Source organism: Pygocentrus nattereri, chromosome 20 (assembly GCF_015220715.1).
Source record: "Pygocentrus nattereri isolate fPygNat1 chromosome 20, fPygNat1.pri, whole genome shotgun sequence".
Taxonomy (NCBI): Eukaryota; Metazoa; Chordata; class Actinopteri; order Characiformes; family Serrasalmidae; genus Pygocentrus; species Pygocentrus nattereri.
In genome coordinates, this window is record NC_051230.1 from 5,988,654 (window position 1) to 6,008,686 (window position 20,033).

The following is a 20,033-nucleotide window of genomic DNA, read 5'->3' on the forward strand; positions in this document are numbered from 1 at the left end:
CTTTTCTCCACTATCACAGCCTTCTCTACACCCTCTCTGAGACCACCCTCCTCTCCTATCACATACACTTTAAAGATACACTCTGTGACCTGTGATTACCCGCAGGCTCTGCTCCACGCTGCCTGGCTTGGTTACGGGAGAAGCTCCCGCAGTTACAAGTAACGGCTACATGCAGTAGGTCCTCTCATAAATCAGCCCAGCGGATAAAAACACAGCAAGAGAGCCAGCTGATAAAAGCACACAGAGCCATAACTCACCACAGCGCTGCAGGCCTTCTGTCTACAGGCCAGATTTACAGCTGAGGTGTGCTTTACCACACGCGCACACACAAAATACAGCAAGCACGACTGTGCAAAAGTCTTGGGACTCCTGAGAAAATATGTAACTCATTTTATCTGGGCAGAAAGAATGTATCTGATAGAAAAAAAATAAAGAAAAACCCGACCCAAAACAAGAAATAAACAAACACACGCTGCGACCTGATGAGTGTGTTCACTTAACGTTTCCAAAGCTCGTCCAGTATTTACACTTAAAATCCAACAGCTACAAATGTCTATTAGATTAAATCAGGTTCTGCTGATGGAACCGGACAAATCCATGCAACAGCTGGTACACAGGGGAAAATCAGGATTTCAGTCATTTAAAAAAATGAAAAATAAATAAATAAATAAATATAAATAAAGATTATCAACAAGCGTGTCAATTATTAACCAACTAGTGATTCTGTGAAACAACAGCATTAGGCTTAGGTTTAGAACCAGAGTTAAGCTTGGATTTAGGATATGGGTTGAGGTTAAGGTTAGGCCTCGGTGTAGGATGAGAGTTAAGCTTAGATTTAAGACTTAGGTTGAGGTCAAGGTTAGGCTTACGGTTAGGACCAGAGTTGCGCTTAGATTTAGGACTTGGGTTGAGGTTAAGGTTAGGTTTAGCATGAGAGTTAAGCTTAGATCAGGACTTCGGTTGAGGTCAAGGTTAGGCTTAGGGTTAGGACCAGAGTTGCGCTTAGATTTAGGACTTGGGTTGAGGTTAAGGTTAGGTTTAGCATGAGAGTTAAGCTTAGATCAGGACTTCGGTTGAGGTCAAGGTTAGGCTTAGGTTTAGGGTGAGAGTTAAGCTTAGATTTAGGACTTGAGTTGAGATCAAGGTTGGCTTAGGGTTAGGACCAGAGTTACGCTTAGATTTAGGACTTGGGTTGAGGCTAAGCTTAGGCTTAGGTTTAGGATGAGAGTTAAGCTTAGATTTAGGACTTAGGTTGAGGTGAAGGTTAGGCTTAGGATCAGAGTTAAGTTTAGATTTAGGACTTGGGATGTGGTTAAGGTTAGGCTTAGGTTTAGAACCAGGGTTAGGTTTAGGTTCTTAGTTGAAGTTAAGGTCTGGCATATGACCAGGGTTAGCCTTAAGTTTAGATTTTGTGTTGAGGTTAAGGTTAGGCTTTTCTTTAGGTTTTGAAATGAGGTTGAGCTTATGTTCATGGTCAAGGTCAGGGTTAGATTTCGGGTTGAGGTTTAGGTTAGGTTTAGGATTAGGTTAGAGTTAGGTTTAGATTTTGAGTATCTTTAGTTAGGAAACATAACCGTACCATAACTCACTGCAGTGACGCTTCAGTTAGTTACATGGACCTCATACTATTGTTGGAGCTTTGAGGACACATTTATATTAACTGTAGCTTGGTAAACAAACACGTACATGTACAGCACCTTTTTTTGACAGTGTAAGGTCAGAATTATGGAAAATTAAGGTGTATTTAAACGATTTTCAGCTGAACTTAAGTGAAAGTCAAGTTAAGCCTTTATAAAACAACTACAGTGGGCTCTCAAAATAAAGCGTTACCAACAATTCTAGTTACTTAACGTATTTTTATTGATTTGTAGAGTCGTATAGCATCTCAGGGCAAAAACATCTATTGCTTAGCAGCATAACTTTTTGCCAAGATGAAGAGGAAAAACAAAACTATTTCCATGGCTATCTAGCACTTTTTTCCCAGTCTAGCCCCCCCCAAAAAATTCCAAACACAAGCATGCACACATACTAATATTCAATCTTTCCCTAAGACATACACACGAGGAAAAAAAGAAGGAAAAAAAAAACTCCCACCCCTAAAGGTGGACTATTCATCTCCTGCAAATAACCACACAGGAACCCCAGATTTCCGGCTCCACCCACTCTGTATGCAAACTTCTAATAAAGCACAATTAATGATGTGGATCTGTGCATCGAGCAACACCAAGCAGTCAGGGTCAAACACCATAGTTAAGTCTTTACACCCTGGTGTCCACAGTGTCCATGTTACTTGCCAGCGTTTCGGATCATCCTAGTTCCTCTTCTTTTTCCCCCCCCACCCCTACCGACTTCCATAAGGCTGAGGAAGCCCTGCAAATCATCTGTCCTTTGGTAGTAAGTAGCGTACCCACCATCAGCAAAGCTGGCATTGAAAAATCCCCTCCATATGTGCAAAGGCCAAAACGTGGGGATTCATTTCTCTCGTTTTCTCTCACTTCTTCTCCTCGAAAGGTCTTCCTCCCGGGGAATGGTATATTTCTTTTTTCCCTCGATGGTTAAACAAATTATAGACAGAATCACGAATGCCGTATAAACATATCCCTAGCGGACGGCATTACGATGACAAAAACAAAACAAGTGGAAATCAATCCGCAAGCCTCACAGACAGTTGGTAAGTGTTTGCGTCTGTTGCCCTCTGGCCTGCACACTTCAGCTAAGTGTAGGAGCTCCCTGATTGATGATGTCACAGGTCGGAGGCCGCGGAACCCCGAGTAGACACCTAATTCATTATATCCTCCATGGCCAGGCCTGCAGAAGAGCACTTCAGTGGGATTACGGCTCGAGCTGGAGGCCAAGATTCATCATCCCAACAGCTGCTTCAGAGTCATTCAGAGTGGAGAGGAGAGGGGAGGAGAGGAGAGAGGAAGAGAGGGGAGAAAGCGAGATGAAGAGAGGAGTAAAAGACAGGAGAACAGGAGTGTAAAAGGGAGGAAGACAGGGGGAAAGAGGGGGAGGGTCAAAGAGGAGATCAGAGAACGAGAGAGGAGGGCTGGGGAAGAGAGTTAAGGAATGGAGAGGTGGGAAGGAGAGGAGAAGGAGCTGAGCTGAGAAATAAATGGAGGGGTGTAACAGTGGGATACTGAAGGGAGAGAAGTGCAGCAGAGAAGAGACTATCAGAGAGAAAAGGAAAGAAAAAGAGGAAGAGAGATGAAAGGACTGGAGGAGAGGTAAGCGAAGTTGAAGAAAAAAGATGGAAGAAGAGAAGAGAGGAGAACAGGAGAAGAAGGGAACAGCTGGAAGAGACAGATGTAGAGCAGAGAAAAGTAGAAAATGAGTGGAGAGATAAGGAGAGAGGGAAGGACTAGCGGAGAGGACAGAGAAAAGAACAAGAGAAGTGGAGGAGCAAATGCAACAGAGCTATTAAGATGAAGAGGGAGATGAACTAGAGGAGAGGAGAAGAAAGGGGAGGAGCAAAGGAGGAATGATGGAGAGACTGGAGGAGATAAGGAAGGGTGACGATGAAAGAGAGAACAGAAAGGAGGGCAGGAGCTGAGAAAAGAGGAGACGGGAGCAAAAGAGCAATACAGAAAAGTTATAAAGTTACAAAAAGTTGAGAAGAGAGGAGAAAGGTATTGAGAAATGAAGTGAAGAGGCAAAGAAAGAAAGGAAGAAGGGAGGAAAAGAGAGATACAAGTGGGAAAGAGGAGTAAATAGTAGAAAAAGAAGTGGAGAGAGAAAATAGATAGAACTGGCTCTAGAAACGAGTGTCTAAAATAGGTCCGAAAAAATAGGCTTCTGGAATCAATGCTGTAGAAATAAGGATCTAGAATCAAGGCTTTTTAATGGGGCTCAGGGTTCTCTAGAAATATTGCGCCTAGCACCACACAATAGGGCTCTAGAAGCAGGGTTCACTAGATACACTGTGCCCAACACCACACAACAGCACTCTAGGAAAGGGGCTCTAGAAGCAGGGTTCTCTAGAAATATGGCAGCCAGCACCACACAAAAGGGCTCTAGGAATAGGGATCTAGAAGCAGGGTTCTCTAAAAATATTGCACCCAACACAACAGAGCTCTAGAAGTAGGGTTTCCTAAAAATGCAGCACCCAGCACCACACAACAAGGCTCTAGGAAAGGAGCTCTAAAAACAGGGTTCTCTAAAAATGTAGCAACCATCACCAAACAATAGAGCTTTAGAAATGGTTCTCCAGAAATATGGCGTGCAGCACCACACAGTAGGGCTCTAGGAATGGGGCTTTAGAAACAGGGTTCCCTAAAAATGTAGTGCCTGGCACCACACATTAGGGCTCTAGGAATGGGACTCCAGAAACAGGGTTCTCTAAAGATGTAGCACCCATCACCAAACAATAGAGCTTTAGAAATGGTTCTCTAGAAATATAGTGTCCAGGACCACACAATAGGGCTCTAGGAATGGGGCTCTAGAAACAGGGTTCTAGGATAAGGGCTCTAGAAGGCTCTGTATGTACTCCAGAGAGAGAATGACATTTCCAGTGCTCCTGAGCTGGAACGTCAGGGGCGGGCTGCACATACGGAACCAATCGCAGGCCGTTTGCTGAAGGGTGATGTCATGGTTTGGCCAGGCGATGAGTTGAGAGACGGATATCTGTATAGGAACATTTCCTCTTCAGCGTCAGCCTCTCTCTCCCTCCACACTGACCACCCTAAACGTTACAGCGTCTCAGAGCACGTACATCCATATGCTGGCGCTCGCTCCCTCCAGTCGTGACGGAGAGAACTTCCCAATGTAAAGGAAACACAAAAGCCTCTCCCCAGAGAGAAAACGTCACTGAACTTCATGAGTCAAAATCGCCTGAATCCAGATTCCCACGGCTGTGGAATCACCAAGGGACATCATATCGCCTAGCCAATTACAGACACTTTGGGCATGGTCAAAAAATGAGGTGGGAATTTTAAAAAAAAGGGACGCTTGGTAAAAACTAGCTGGTGGAAGTTTCCAGAACCTGCTGATAAACAGGCAAATATACCTCATTTGGAAATCAGCAACCTTGATCTTGACTGGATAAAACTCACACAATGCCCAATTTTCAAAAGTCAGAATCAAATATATGGATCATTGCACTTTTTGTACATCTAGGACTGCAGACTAAAATCCTCTTATTAATGCTATACTGTAATTACGTATGTTTTAGTCCCATACAGGACTAGCAGCCAGCTCGTCAGTGTGTACACACACAAAACCAATACATTTTTCTTTAAAATCAGAACTGCAGAAAATACATGGGACAACATTACACACACATTTTCAGTCTTGCGGACACATTTATTTCAAAACACTGGGATCTAACTATTCACCGAATAGCCATTTAGGACTTTTAACTGACATGGACTTCAGACTAAAATCCTTTTACTTCGAGTGACTCTGTGAGTTCTGTTTATTTAAATAAATGATTCAAATTCTCCGTTTTGTCACTACCACAACTTGTCACTGGTGAAACATTCAGTAAATTTTGGATAACTTTGAGCATAACTCAGTAATACTAGCCCATACAAGACTTGCAACCACAGCTTTGAACAAAAAAAACAATATTTTTATTAAAAAACAAACAAAATAATTTTTTTCTATCTATCTATATAGACAGACATCTATATATATATATATATATATATATATATATATATATATATATATATATATATATATACACATACACATACATACACACACACACACACACACACACACACATATATATATATATATATATATATATATATATATTTATATATACATTTATGATTAATCTAAATCGTTTACACTTTAAAAACACAAAAAAGTGTTAATTTATACACAAGTATAAATTTAGGGGTTAGGGTTTAGGACAGACGGAGAGAGGAGGCCCCCTATAATTTATGATTTTGTATATATTTAGCTTATTACTCTCAATTAATGTCTTGGGTATAAATAGATCATAACACTCCATGGAAATATCGAGCGCTAGGGGCTGAATAGGGCTGAATACTAGAATGGTTCACATACAGTCATATTTATAAGAAGCCATCTTCAATCAATCCACTTTCAGTACCACTGCCAACCGCAGACAAGAGGCCTGTTGAAAGTCTAACAGGCTGTGAGAGAATAAGGACCCCGTCAGAACAGAGGACGAAGACGCAGCTGTATGAAACAGCAGGGATTGCGGGGATAACAAGACAGACCTTGTTACTGCCTGACAGCCGAAGCGGGTGAAGAGTGCCCACGCTGAGGAAAGCCTGCCTCGCTCACATTCACATGCTCACTCTGTCTAATACACACACTCTGTCAATCTCTCACAGCATTTCCCCGGCCAAAGACAAGCAAGGATGAGAGCGTCTAACCTGGCAGGCCAACAGTTTCTTCAATTTTTATATGTTATGTCTTTTTATATCTTATTTTGGTCGGGAAAACTCTAAATTAGACCTGTGCCGTTAACAGAGAGTCCTCTAAATTTTTAAACTGAATCTCAAACGGCTCCCTGCTCCATACACAGTGCACCGCATATTAAAATAGCTGCTCCTGCTTAGGGCAGTGCATGGGGAGCAGAGAGTTTGAGATTCAACCACTGACAAACCGTTACAACAGCTTTGCTATAGAACAGACGGTCTACAGACAGAAAAAAATGACTATTTATTTATACTTTGGGATTCAACTCAGTCAAACAGAGCAAAACCATCATATACAGACACTGGTGCTGAAAATTTGGACTTTCCTGCCTCAGTGCAGGACCGGTGGTTGTGGTTGTGTGTGGTTCTGGGTGCGACTTTGAGGAATCGGTTCATGAGGCTGCTCAGACTGAGAGACAAGCGAATAAATGTCAGACGACAGCCACCCGACCATCCACCTGCTCAATCTGTGCAGTTAATCCGGCATCGTTTCTCCTCTCACACTGCACGGCAAACCATGGCTGATGAAGCTGAAATTCAGCCTGATCATGAAACCCAGTCGAATCCCACCAACATCGGTTTCAGAAACGGGCTGAAATCACAGTGTAAGCCTGGCTTCAGTTGAGCCGTCTGATTCTTTCATTTGTTCATTTTTTAAATAATTTAAATGATAATATTTGTCAAACAAATTAACCCAATAAAAGCACATTTCAGGAATGACTGTGCTCGTAGGACAGCGTCATCTTTTATTCAGCCAAAAAACTGTTATTAATCTAGTAAGAAAGAAAGGAATTACAAACATTAGATTACAGCCATTTGGTCAGAGACTGTGTGAAATGACCTGTTTGGCATGATGTGCTTCCGATTCATGCAGTTGCAGGTGGTATAATCAGCTGAGGGATGTTTTCAGCCGTTCCTTTTCCTGCCGTTGTGATCTACAGATGCTTGGTAGAGTACGAATGATATAAAAACATCAAAATGAATTTAGGAAATACTGACGACAGCCGTAACACTAACAGCCACGAGATATATAAGTGGATACACTTATGTAAAATAACATGTTAACTTCATAGAACTACATTGGCATATACACTCTTAAAGGTTCTTTAGTAAAGGCAATAGTTCTATTTAGAACCATAAGCTAGAACCTCCTCATGCTTGCTTTCTAGATGGTAAAATGGCTCTTCAGATTGATCTAGAATATGCTGTATACTGTAAAAAATGGCTCATCAGATCTACTTAAAAAGTTACTTCATGTGGTAACAAGTAAATTAACTAGTTTAATTAGTTTAACTAGCAGTGGAGATGTGTTCTCTGGAGTGACCAATCACGCTTCTCCATCTGGCAATCTGATGAACGAGTCTCGGTTTGGTGGTTGCCAGGAGACGGTACTTGTCTGACTGCATTGTGCTGAGTGTAAAGTTTGGTGGAGGGGGGATCATGGTGTGGGGTTGTTTTTCAGGAGTTGGGCTCGGCCCCTTAGTTCCAGTGAAAGGAACTCTTAAAGCTTCAGCACCAAGAGACTTTGGACAATTCCATGCTCCCAACTTTGTGGGAACAGTTTGGGGACGGCCCCTTCCTGTTCCAACATGACTGCACACCAGTGCACAAAGCAGGTCCATAAAGACATGGATGAGCCAGTTTGGTGTGGAAGAACTTGACTGGCCTGTACAGAGTCCTGACCTCAACCCAATAGAACACCTTTGGGATGAATTAGAGTGGAGACTGTGAGCCAGGCCTTCTCGTCCAACATCAGTGTCTGACCTCACAAATGCGCTTCTGGAAGAACGGTCAAAAATTCCCATAAACACACTCCTAACCCTTGTGGAAAGCCTTCCCAGAAGAGTTGAAACTGTTATAGCTGCAAAGGGTGGACCTACATCATATTAAACCCTATGGATTAAGAATGGGATCTCACTCAAGTTCATATGCGTGCAAAGGCAGACGAGCGAATACTTCTGGAAATGTACTGTATAAACTCACATTATACGAAAACGCTCGCTCAGACTGACATGACGCAACATGGGTGCTCACACAGCTTTGCCTATAGACAATTTTGAATAAAGCCGTTTCATTCAAAACAACAAGCTGCCAGAGCAAACGGCTCCCTGCTCCCTACACAGTGCACCACATATTAAAATAGCTGCTCCAGCATCCATAAAGCGCATCACATGTCTAATAAATAGCCTTCTGAGCTTCAGCCATGTGTGCACAATTCACTGGTGTAGAAGGGCTTCCAAGGGCAGTGCATGTGAAGCAGAAGGCTGTTTGAGACTCAGCCATTGATAAACCGTTACAAAAGCTTGGCTAAGTTGTGCCACACTGTGCGCTTAAGCTAAAGAACAGGCGGTCCACAGACAGGTTTATGAAGACAAAGAAAAAATGACTATTTATTTACACTTTGGGATTCAGCTCGGTCAACCGGAGCAAAGCCGTCATATACAGACACTGGTGCTGCAAATGTGAACTGTTTTGCCTCTGGAGCGGTCGCTGTGGTTGTGTGTGGTTCTGGGTGCGACTTTGAGAAATCGGAGACAAGCGTCCAACATTTCTGACGACATGCTCAATCTGTGCTCGTTTGGGCAGTTAATCGGGCATCGTTTCTCCTCACGCTGCACGGCGAACAACAGCCGATAAAGCTGAAATTCGGCTTGATCATGAAACTCCGCCGATTCCCAATAAATCGGGTTTATAAACGGGCTAAAATCACACAGTGTATGTCTGGCTTCAGAGCTGTAATTGACAACAGGAGGACGTCAGCCATGAGAGGCTTGACGGCAGGACGGCTTGGGCACCACCTTTACTCCCTCTCTCGCAGCCATCGTCGGGGCCCGTGGGTCGGGCAACTGCAACACACACAAAGTACGGAAAAACATTCTGGGCTGTGGACTCCTTTGGACTCCTTCCTTGAACAGATGAATCTGATGTTTGCGGTTGCATTGAAAGAGTATTCAAAAAGAACCCCAAACTTGGTGAAGTGCGTGTCTTCCGAGGATGTGAGGGAATTATCATCATATCTTCACCGGTATAAAGTTGATTCCGCACTTGAGGTCTAAACATCGAGCCGGATCTTCTTTTTTTGAGCCTGTGTGTGTAATATTAATACGTGAAGACAGTCAAAAAAATCAATGCCTCTGACTTTTAAATGGTTTCAGGCTTCTCACCAGTGCACACACACCATATTTTAACCTGTATTTCCCTCTTGATCCAGTAATGCTACTCCTTTTTCACAAAACAGCACACATGTTGGGGAGGGGGTTCATAAGAAGGCACGGTAGACCCACCTATCCAGACACCACTACACCACAGAATTTGCCTACATAATGATTTGACTGTTTTCCAAATTATTGCTAAAAAAAACTCTGGGAAGGAGAAACTGGCTCTGACTGTGACGGTTACAGATCAGCCTGTCAGAGTTGTTGACGTCCTGGCGTCTGCAGGAACTCATCATCACCTGCCATACCGCACTTTGATCTCCCACCACTCACTGCAAACGACACGCCCTTATTAATGAGGCCACAGCCGAGCAGCTCCACAACACATAAAACAGTGTGGGCGACTCGGTAAAAAAAAGCAAACATTATTACAGAAGCAGCCTTTTAATTTGGCTTTATTGCTAAAGCCACCCAAAGAGCCTGCAGTCAAACACTAGCTCTCGTTTGCTTTGATTAGTTTTGCCAATTAACTGTGTTCTCCCTGCCAAATGACCTGAGACTCATTTTCAGTTCACAGTCAGAAACGGAAAAGCCATAAATATCACAAAAAGAGATATTAATTAAGCATGAAAATAATTACAGGTCTCTTTTTTTTAATGATGAGGGAAAATAAAACCTTCAACAGTGTTTACAAGACACACACACACACACACACACACACACAGGCGGGCGAGCTTTTGGATGCAGAGCAGTCGATGGTTGATATATGGCTGTGAGCCGCCGTGGTTCCAGGCACTGTAATTATAGGGCTGGGAACAGGGCAGAATTTGGGGGAGAGCGGCTGGAAAAGCGTCCCGGCCCAGGACACGGTCGCATCGTAAATCACTCAACGAGCGGCTGCTCTGCATACGCACAGTCATGTGCCAGTCTACCGGATAGCAACAACAACGACGAGGAAAAACAGTCAAATGTTTTGGAGGAATACGGAGGAATTGAGAAATTACTTTTCCCAATGCAGTTACCAAACAGAACTAAAGGAACTAAAAAAATCAAAAGAATGAATGATTTTATTATTACTATTATTACTATTATTATTATTATTAATGATAATTGATATGAATATTTCTGCCACATTTCTGCACATTTTATTTCACTTTAACAATGTCACACACACCGATCAGGCATAACATTCTGACCACATCCTTGTTTCTACACCCACTGTCCATTTTACCAGCTCCACTTACTATATAGGTATAAAAATCCCAGCTGCATCTGATCCACTCGCACCAGCACAGCACACACCAACACACCACCACCACACAGTCAGTGTTCCTGCAGTGCTGAGAATGACCCACCATCCAAATAGTACCTGCTCTGTGAGGGTCCATGGGGGTCCTGACCACTGAAGAACAGGGTAACAGAGTATCAGAGAAACAGATGGACTACAGTCTGTAACTGTAGAACTACAGAGTGCAGCTATACAGTAAGTGGAGCTGATAAGATGGACAGTGAGCGTAGAAACAAGGAGGTGGTCAGTCTGTTATGCCTGATCGGTGTACATGCTAGACGACCTGCTAAGCTGCTGACATGTCACAGTATGTTACATCCTCCTTTGCGTAACTCCACATACTCTCAGTACCGTGTACTGCCTGTGTTCTGGTTTGTATTTATTTATTAATTATACTGTACTGTGTTACACTCGAGTTGCTGTGTTGGTCCTGGACGAATGTTGTTTGGTTTCATTATGTACTTGTAAAGAGCTGGAATGACCATAAAGCCTGACTTGAGACTTCAAATAATAATAATAATAATAATAATAATAAATCATTACAATATAATTGCATTCAATAAACGTAATGACCATGCTAAATATTATAAGTGATAATACTAATAATAATGAACTTTAATAATATATTATTAAAAATACGCCTACTACTAATGATACACAATGAAACCTTCAGCAAAAGCAGAACACCATCTAAAAACCCACTTCTGTACAAAAAAAATCACCTTTTGAAACATTTCTCTGAAAGTTTTTTCTGTAATTCCCTCTAATATTCACAGAACAAATGAAACGTAACGTAAATGAACATCTGCTGTAAGGTAGTGGAGTAACGACACACATTTTCAGTCTTCGATTCGGAGTTGAAGAATAAATCTGATTTATGTTCAAAACTGTCCTGATTCTAAAGAGCTTTAATTACGCCCTCCACAGATCGGCTTGGCTCAGATAAATAAAGGTTTTAAAACGTTTTCAGCGCCTGCTGCTCCGCCCTCTAACAAAATAAACCCCCAAAATCACAACCTCTAGAATTTTAAACAACTTCAGGGAAAAAACGCCCAGTTATTTGAGTGCCAGTGTGAGCAGGGCATAAGCCCCACCCACGCCCCACCCACTCGACTCTGACTGAATGCATTCTGATTCCTAGTTCTGATGAATGACAGTCGTTTTCACAGAAGACGGTAAACGAGAGACCCTCAGGAGAGACTGAAGGCAGTATCAGGGGCACAGATTTACATTTTCATAAACGCAGATTTTGGGGGGGTTCGATGCTCTATTTAAACGGTCCCACCTTAAACTGCGAGGCATGAAATTGAAGGTTAAAGGTGGAGTGCTGAAATAAGACTGTGATAGCATTTACAAACCTTCACATCAAAACCTGGACTGGAATAGGGGCTGAAGTGTAAGGAACAGCAGAAGTTCTACACTGTGACAGGATTTTTGCCACGTGACTTTGGCCCAATCCCATTTCTTCTTTGTACCCCTATCCCTTGTTTTCAAGCATCACCCTAATCTGTTTGAACTGAGTTACAAGGGGCAGTGGTTGAAATCTTGCCCTACGAAACGGGACAACCCTCAAATTAAAACAGGCTACTAGTGCCGCTCTGTAGGCGACCCGGCCCGTCTTCAGTGATAGTTCAGCTCTTCACTGCTGGCCTTTAGTTACGTTTAGGGCATCATACGCCTTCAAAGAGGGGGTGCAATTGTCTACTATTGCCCACCCCTAATTCTTCAGTGATACGAAGCTGAAGTCAGATATTCACCACCTCCTCGTTTGAATTTTGCCGTTCCACCTTAAATGGTGTGGCAGCTTCGCTCTGGCGCTTCAGGCATCAGAACTGCTGGACTATTTAAGGCGGAACAAGGAAGTCAGCTAGCTAGCTACCGAGACATTAGCATGCTATTAGCAATTTTTTAATGCTTATTATGAAGCAAACAACCATAATACGCTGGTACAACACTAAACTAAGACAATACAGTGGTTATCGTATTTTTTTAATGCACAATATAATAAGATAAGATGCGTTTGCACAGTGTACAACGAAATCGAGCAGGAATCCAACGGCACTTCCTACATACAAAACAATTTAAACATAAGGCTAAAATATATAAAGTGCAGATTTGAGGGAAAAAGAAAAAAAAATCTTAAATATAAAAAAAAGGACTATAAAACTATATATTCTAAATATACTTATATTTGTGGATTTCTTTAGTCGCTCACACAGCCATCGTTCAGTCCCCCCCACCCCCACCCCTGTTTGGAGGCCATGCAACCCTAACACCTCACCCTACCCCTCTAACCCAACAAAAATTGCGCAATATAAAGGGCTAAGGGCTCAGTGGTAGGAGGGAGGGGTGAAATGGGATTGGGCCTTTAAATGTAGAATTGTCACCTCAGTTTGTGAATTTTCTGCATTGCTAGATCTGCCCCAGTCAACTGTGAGTGCTCTTACTGTGAAATGGTAGTGTCTAGGAAGAACAGCAGCTTAGGCACAAAGCAGTAGACAAAGCAAACTCAGAGTGCGGCTGTCAAGTGCTAAAGTGTGTCACCACTGGAGCAGTGGAAACCTGTTCTCTGGCCTGATAAATCACAATCTGGCAGTCTGGACAAATCTGGGTTTGGTGGGTGCCAACAGACCGCCACCTACAGGAATACACAGTGCCAACAGTTTTATCAGGGCTGTTTATCAGGATTTGGGTGCTTTAGTTACAGTGAAGGGTGAAATTAATACTACAGCATACAAAGACATTTTGGACAGTTGTATCTAACTTTGTAGCAGCAGTTTGGGGAAGGCCTTTTCCTGTTCCGGCATGACTGAGAGCTCCATAAAGGCATGGCTGGGTGAGTTTGGTGTGGAGGAACTCTGGCCTGCACAAAGCTCTGACCTCAACCACACTGAACAACTGTGGGATGAACTAGAACCTCGATTGCAGGCCAGGCCTTCTCGTCCAACATCAGTGCCTGACCTCACAAACGCTCTTAAGTCTCGTGGAAAGCTTCCCAACAGAACTAAGGCTAAGGTTTCATTGAGTGGAGGCCATTATAACATTCGTTTATACAGGGTGTTTATAAAGAATGTGTCATTTTTGACTATGGAAATTCGTAATGTAAACACTTGCTGGTGATTCCCCTACTGCCCCCTTTCAGACGCCCTGATGGACTTACCTGTGGTACATCAGGAATTTGGGAAAAGCTTAAAACGGCTTAAATGTGTCATTTCACACCGATGCATGCAAAAGTTTGAGCGCCATTTGAATAATTTTTTTTGGTGGATTTTCTAAGTAATAATAACGCATCCTCTACAGAGAACACACTTCTGCAGTTTATTTGCTGAATTTAACCTAATGGGGGGGGGGAAACTACATATATTGTGGCCTGTGCAAAAGTTATGGCATATATTATGTTTTCTTTTGTTCCAATGTGTTAAACTCAGCAAACAGATATTGTTCACTAAACATTGGAAGGAAAATGCCATATGCCACTCGGTGCCTTCATCGTAGAGCATGCGCTCATTTATTTTTACTTAGAAATCAAGAAAAGTAACTTGAGTTTTACAGATGACATTGGTTTTTTTTTCCACCCAAGGAAAAAACATGCACTTTTTCAATGTTGTGGAACGATTGCATCAATTCCAATTCATTTTTAAACACATCTGGGGATAAACAGACCAGGGTGCAGCTAGAAAAACGAGGCTTTCAGTGATGGTTTGCCATATTTTGTTTAACCTCCACATTTCTACGTATCGTTGTTGTTGGGACAAAACCTCGTATCTCAGTTTTGCCGTTTTTGAGTTTTTGACATAATTTGAAAATGCCTGTTGCCCTTTGGACTGTTTGTAAATTTCATGTTGAATGGACAAAGGGAAATGTCCTAAAATGGCTAAGAAGAAAATCTGGTTCCCTTGACTTACATTAAAAGTAAAGAAGGTTTTTTCCTTCTCCTCTAAAGTTACCATGGAGGTTTTGTTCCGACAACAGCGATATAGTCAGCATGTTACTTGTCGTATAAGCTCTTGAATTGCAAGAGTATAAATGCTTATACACATTTTATTTTACTGTAACCAGGACAACGGAGCTCTGACAGGTCAGCCTGAGTTTTAACACATTCATTCAACACAGAATGCCGAGATGGTCACTATGAAAAATGTTATGGACTGCCACAGTTACTTTTGGATTCAGTGCGAATGCCAGTGTTTCAGCTGGGAAATTTGGACGGATTAGGCCTGAAAGAAACTGAAATAACAAAAGAGTGTAAAGAAGGGTTTTCCCATAGAGTATCATGGGGGTATCGGCTCCACTACAGCAAGAGTACAGCACTGCAACACCAATCAAACCACCAACAGAACCAATGGAACACCTGGGAAAACTGCTTTGGTTAAACTAGATGTTAATATGCATGCTGTGTTGTGTTGATTGCAGGCAAACTAATTTAACTGTAAAATACAGGTGAAAATTCAAATATCATTCTTTACTAAAAGTTCTTTACTGTTTTCTGATTTGACCGTGTACACCTGACCCAGATGATATTCAGGTTCTTACCTGAAACATCTTCATGCACATGAGCATGCCCTGCTTGGAGTCTGGAATTAACGAGCGCACGGGGGTCTGACTGGCCAACTCCATCACTTTAATCTGCAGGAGAAAAGAGCAGTGCAGAGCAGAGGCTTCGTTATTTCAAAAACAGGCAGATAAAAAGTGTCACACACCACATACACACACTAGGGGGCAGTGAGCACACTCGCCCGGAGCGGTGGGCAGCCCTATCCACGGCGCCCGGGGAGCAGTTGGGGGTTAGGTGTCTTGCTCAAGGGCACCTCAGTCATGGACTGTCGGCGCTGGGGATCGAACCGGCGACCTTCCGGTCACAGGGCCAGATCCCTAACCTCCAGCTCACGACTGCCCCCAGTATAAACAGATTATAAAAGGCATTAAAAAATGTATTTATAGTGTAGAACATGATGTTATTACAACCAAATAATAATAATAATAATAATAATAATAATCATCATAATAATGTAAGGTAAAATGTCATTTTACCATATTATAGAACATATACAGCACACACTTATCAGGCATAACATCAGGCCCACCATGAGTCGATCAGACACAGGAGTTTTTAAACACCTCAGCATCGCTGTTGGACTGAGAATAGTCCACCAACCAAAATATCCAGCCAACAGCGTCCTGCGGGCAGCGCCCTGTGACTGCTGATGAAAGACTAGAAGATGACCAACACAAACTGTGCAGCAGCAGATGAGCTGTCGTCTCTGATTTTACATCTACAAGGTGGACTGACAAGGTAGGAGTGTCTAATAGAGTGGACAGTGAGTGGACACAGTGTTTAAAAACTCCAGCAGCACTGCTGTGTCTGATCCACTCAGACCAGCACAACACACACCAGCACCACCACATCAGTGTCACAGCAGTGCTGAGAATGACCCACCAGCCAAATAGTACCTGCTCCGTGAGGGTCCATGGGGGTCCTGACCACTGAAGAACAGGGTAACAAAGTATCAGAGAAACAGATGGACTACAGTCTGAAACTGTAGAACTACAGAGTGCAGCTATACAGTAAGTGGAGCTGATAAACTGGACAATGAGTGCAGAAACAAGGAGGTGGTCATGATGTTCTGCCTGATCAGTGTACATATGTGTATAATAAGCAGACGTACATATCCATAGTGTTGATGCTTACATCACAAATACATCATATTTCAAAAGCCAGCTTGAGTGTCACACGCTCAGATCCAGCCATGCAAGATAGGGACTCCACATCCCAGAACCCTCTGGAGTCTCACTTGACTTCCTACTCCCCACCCTGCTCCCGTCAGAGATCTCCCCTGCGATAGAGGTCATGGGACTCTTAGGTTGGACTATTTAAGTCGAGACTTTTACCAGCTACAATGCGAAGTATTGTTCGGCTGAACCTTACCGAGCGTTTCTCATTTGTCATCGTTTGTTTTCATGTGTTTAGACCGCCGTGTTTGTTTGCCGACTTTCGTCTTGGCCCTTTTTTGACACCCCTGCCTCTGCCTTTTGGATCTGAGCCTTTTTGACCCTAGCCCGGACTGTGACTACGATTCTCTTTTGCCCTTTTGTCGATTGGTGTTTTTCGACGTCTCATTAAATCACGCTCATTTCCTATCTGCGTTCGTCTGCGACTGTCATCACACTGAGCCATAAAAGAGCTAATAAAATGTTATGTTTTGCAACTGATGCTTAATGTGTTCATCAAGCTTACACAATGTGAGTTTCAGAAAAATAGCTGATAAAATTAGGTGCACTTTCAAAGATAACGAAACAAGATTTCATCCCAAGTGATTCTGGTCCATTTTTTGGTCCGTTTGTCATGAAATGTTCACATCAGGTAAGAAGCAGCTGGAATTTTTAAATAAATAAATAACTAAATAAGACTGGCCAAAACAGGTTAACACATCCCTGAGCAAAGGATACACATGTGCACATTTAAATGCACAATTATTATTTATTTGCTTAAATTTAGCATCCCGAAAATGCGAAAACGCTCTCCTCTCAAAATGAATCACATGTGAATCAACCGCATTCGACTTGCAGCTTTCTCAGCAGCTCTGTTTAACACCAGGCTGGCTCCTCTAACATGTATGTCAAAACCTGGAAGCTTTTGGTTACAAAGGAAAAGTAAGAAAATAGCCGCCTTTAATGAGATTTATTCGATTCTAAATGGTGACTTTCGTTTAATTACTGCTTTATCACTGTATCTACACCACCACAGGCACAAACAGTGCTGTCAGACCTGTTTGTACGCTACCGCTGCTTTTACAGGCTGACTGGTAGTGCCTGGATGATCACCAGAGGCGTGCTGCTCTCTGCTTCATCAAGTCTCGACATGACTTCCTCCGCTCAAAGCAGAGGCGAATGACAACAGCGGAGTTGTAGAACAGAATGGGAGGAAGATAAGTCTCTCTCTTGTACTACAAGACACTGAATAAAATCCTCACCTTAGGCTTTATAATCTACCGAGATAAAACGGTGATTCCACACGCAGTTTGCTTAATCTCCATTAAAAAGCAGTGTCTGTAATGGGACACTTGAGCTCATGACGCACATGAGGTCCCAAAATCAATGCCAACCATCAATTAGAGGCGTAAAAAGCCCCTCAGCAATGAGCTGTGGAGCAGTGGAACTGTGTTCTCTGTATAGATTGCACGGCATCCGTCATCTTTGGGATGAGCTGGAGTGATCCAGAACCTCTCTCATGCTCTTGTGGCTGAATGCAGTCAAATCCTCACAGCACTAGTATAAAGCATGATGGAATTTGTTTTGAATTGTGCTATATCTGTGTTATATATTCTGCATTGTGTGTGTCTGCGTTGTGACCGTATTTAGAGTCTTCGGTCTATTCTTGTTTATCCCATATGGTCGTGTTTGTCACACCTGTTGCTTGTCCTGCAAGAGCTGGGTCTAATCTTGGCATCAGTCCAGCTATATAACTGTGTTAGCCCAATGTCTTACTGGCTGGCTGTGTGTGTCTGCGGCCGAGCGCTCAACAGTAAACGTCATTAGTACAGACAACAGGAGCACCCTGGATTTCCGGAGGGTTTGAAATTCTTCAAGCATTCCCAGAAAAGAACACGCTGTTACTGCAGCAAAGGAGACCAACTCACTATTAATGCAGAACAAAAAGCTGAATGAAAAGTGTCTCTGCAGCTTTGAACATTGTGTAAGAGCGCAGTGTTTTGTAAAAGTTACTTTCAAGTCAGCATCAACTCCGTGTCACCCAGCTGGAAGCATATAACCGTCTAAAATGTCTTTGTATGTGGTAGCATTAACATTACCCTTCACTAGAACTAAGGGGTCCATAACCCTGAAAAACAGCCTCTTATGATTATCCCACCTCCACCAAACTTTTCCCGCTGGCTCTGTGCATTCTGGTAGATAGGGTTCTCCTGGCATCTGCCAATCCTACGTTCATCTTTTAGACTGTCAGACAGCGAAGCGTGCTTCATCACTCCTGAGAACATTTCTACTGCTCCAGAGTCCAGTGGCAGCCACTTTACACCACTCCTGCCGACACTTGGCATTGCACATAGTGATCTTAGGCTTTTGTGCAGCTGCTCGGCCTGGAAACCCACTTCTTCAAGTTCCTGGTAGACCGTTCTTGTGCTGATGTTGCTTCCAGAGGTAGTTTGGAACTCTATAGTGAGTGATGCGACAGAGTTCAGGGTATTTTTTATGCGCTACACACTTTAGCACTGCGAGTTTGCATGGTCAACCACTTCATGGCTGAGCTGCTGTTGTTCCTGGATGCTTCCTTTTAACAATTATAGCACTTACAGTCGACCGGGGCAGATCTAGGGCGGGTATTTCATTAACCAACTTGTGGCAGAGGTGTCATCCTATGACAGTGCCACATTAAATCACTATGTGCTTGATTTTATACACTTATTAGCAATGGGTGTGGCTGAAACATCTACACTCAACAATTATGAGGGGTGTCCACATACTTTTGGTCTCAGTGTAGACTGACTTGTAGAACATGATTAAGGTCACAGCATAATTCCATACACTTCACAGGTCTGATGTCTTTTAATTACTCTGAAACGTAGGAAACAGTAAAAATAAGGGGCACCCTTACTCGAACCCTTACTCGAACTGGTAGCGTACACACACGCATACCACCCACACGCTCATAAACACTGCCTGCCAACTGGCACACTGATTAGAACCACAGACCCTCGAGACCGCCATGATGGAGCGGTCCAGGTCAGCGCTTCAGGTCTAAAACTGATTGCCAGGACGATCAAGATTCATCCTCATTAAGATCTCAATTAAACAGCTCTTATTAAAAGCTCATTCATATTTTAACAGTGAACCACATCTGGAGCGCGCATTCACCTCCCCACTGTAAACAAAGAGAGCTTTAAGAGCAGAGGCTTCAACCCCTCAGGTGTGTGTGTGTGTGTGTGTGTGTGTGTGTGGGGGGGGGGGGGGGGGGGGGTGAGAGAGAGAGAAACAGAAACAGAGAGATAAATAGAGAGAGAGAGAGAGAGAGAGAGAGAGAGAGAGAAACGGAAACAGAGATAGAGATAGAGAGAAAAAGAGAGAAAGAGAGACCGACACAAACAGATAAACAGAGTGAGAGAGACAAATTGAGAGGGATGAGAGAGCAAGAGAGAAAGGGAACAAGAGCAGAAAAAGGCAAGGAAAGAAAAACAGAAA

General features: G+C 42.9%; 1 protein-coding gene across 4 annotated transcripts in view; it reads right to left on the reverse strand.

Annotated features, from left to right (window-relative positions):
* gnb1l (guanine nucleotide binding protein (G protein), beta polypeptide 1-like) overlaps positions 1-20,033 on the reverse strand; it is a 76,035-nt gene that overhangs the window by 22,969 nt on the left and 33,033 nt on the right. For all 4 annotated transcript variants that reach the window (XM_037531452.1, XM_037531455.1, XM_037531451.1 and 1 more), the window contains one exon: positions 15,375-15,467. In XM_037531452.1, coding sequence (XP_037387349.1) covers positions 15,375-15,467 — 93 coding nt within the window. The remainder of the gene's footprint in view (positions 1-15,374; positions 15,468-20,033) is intronic.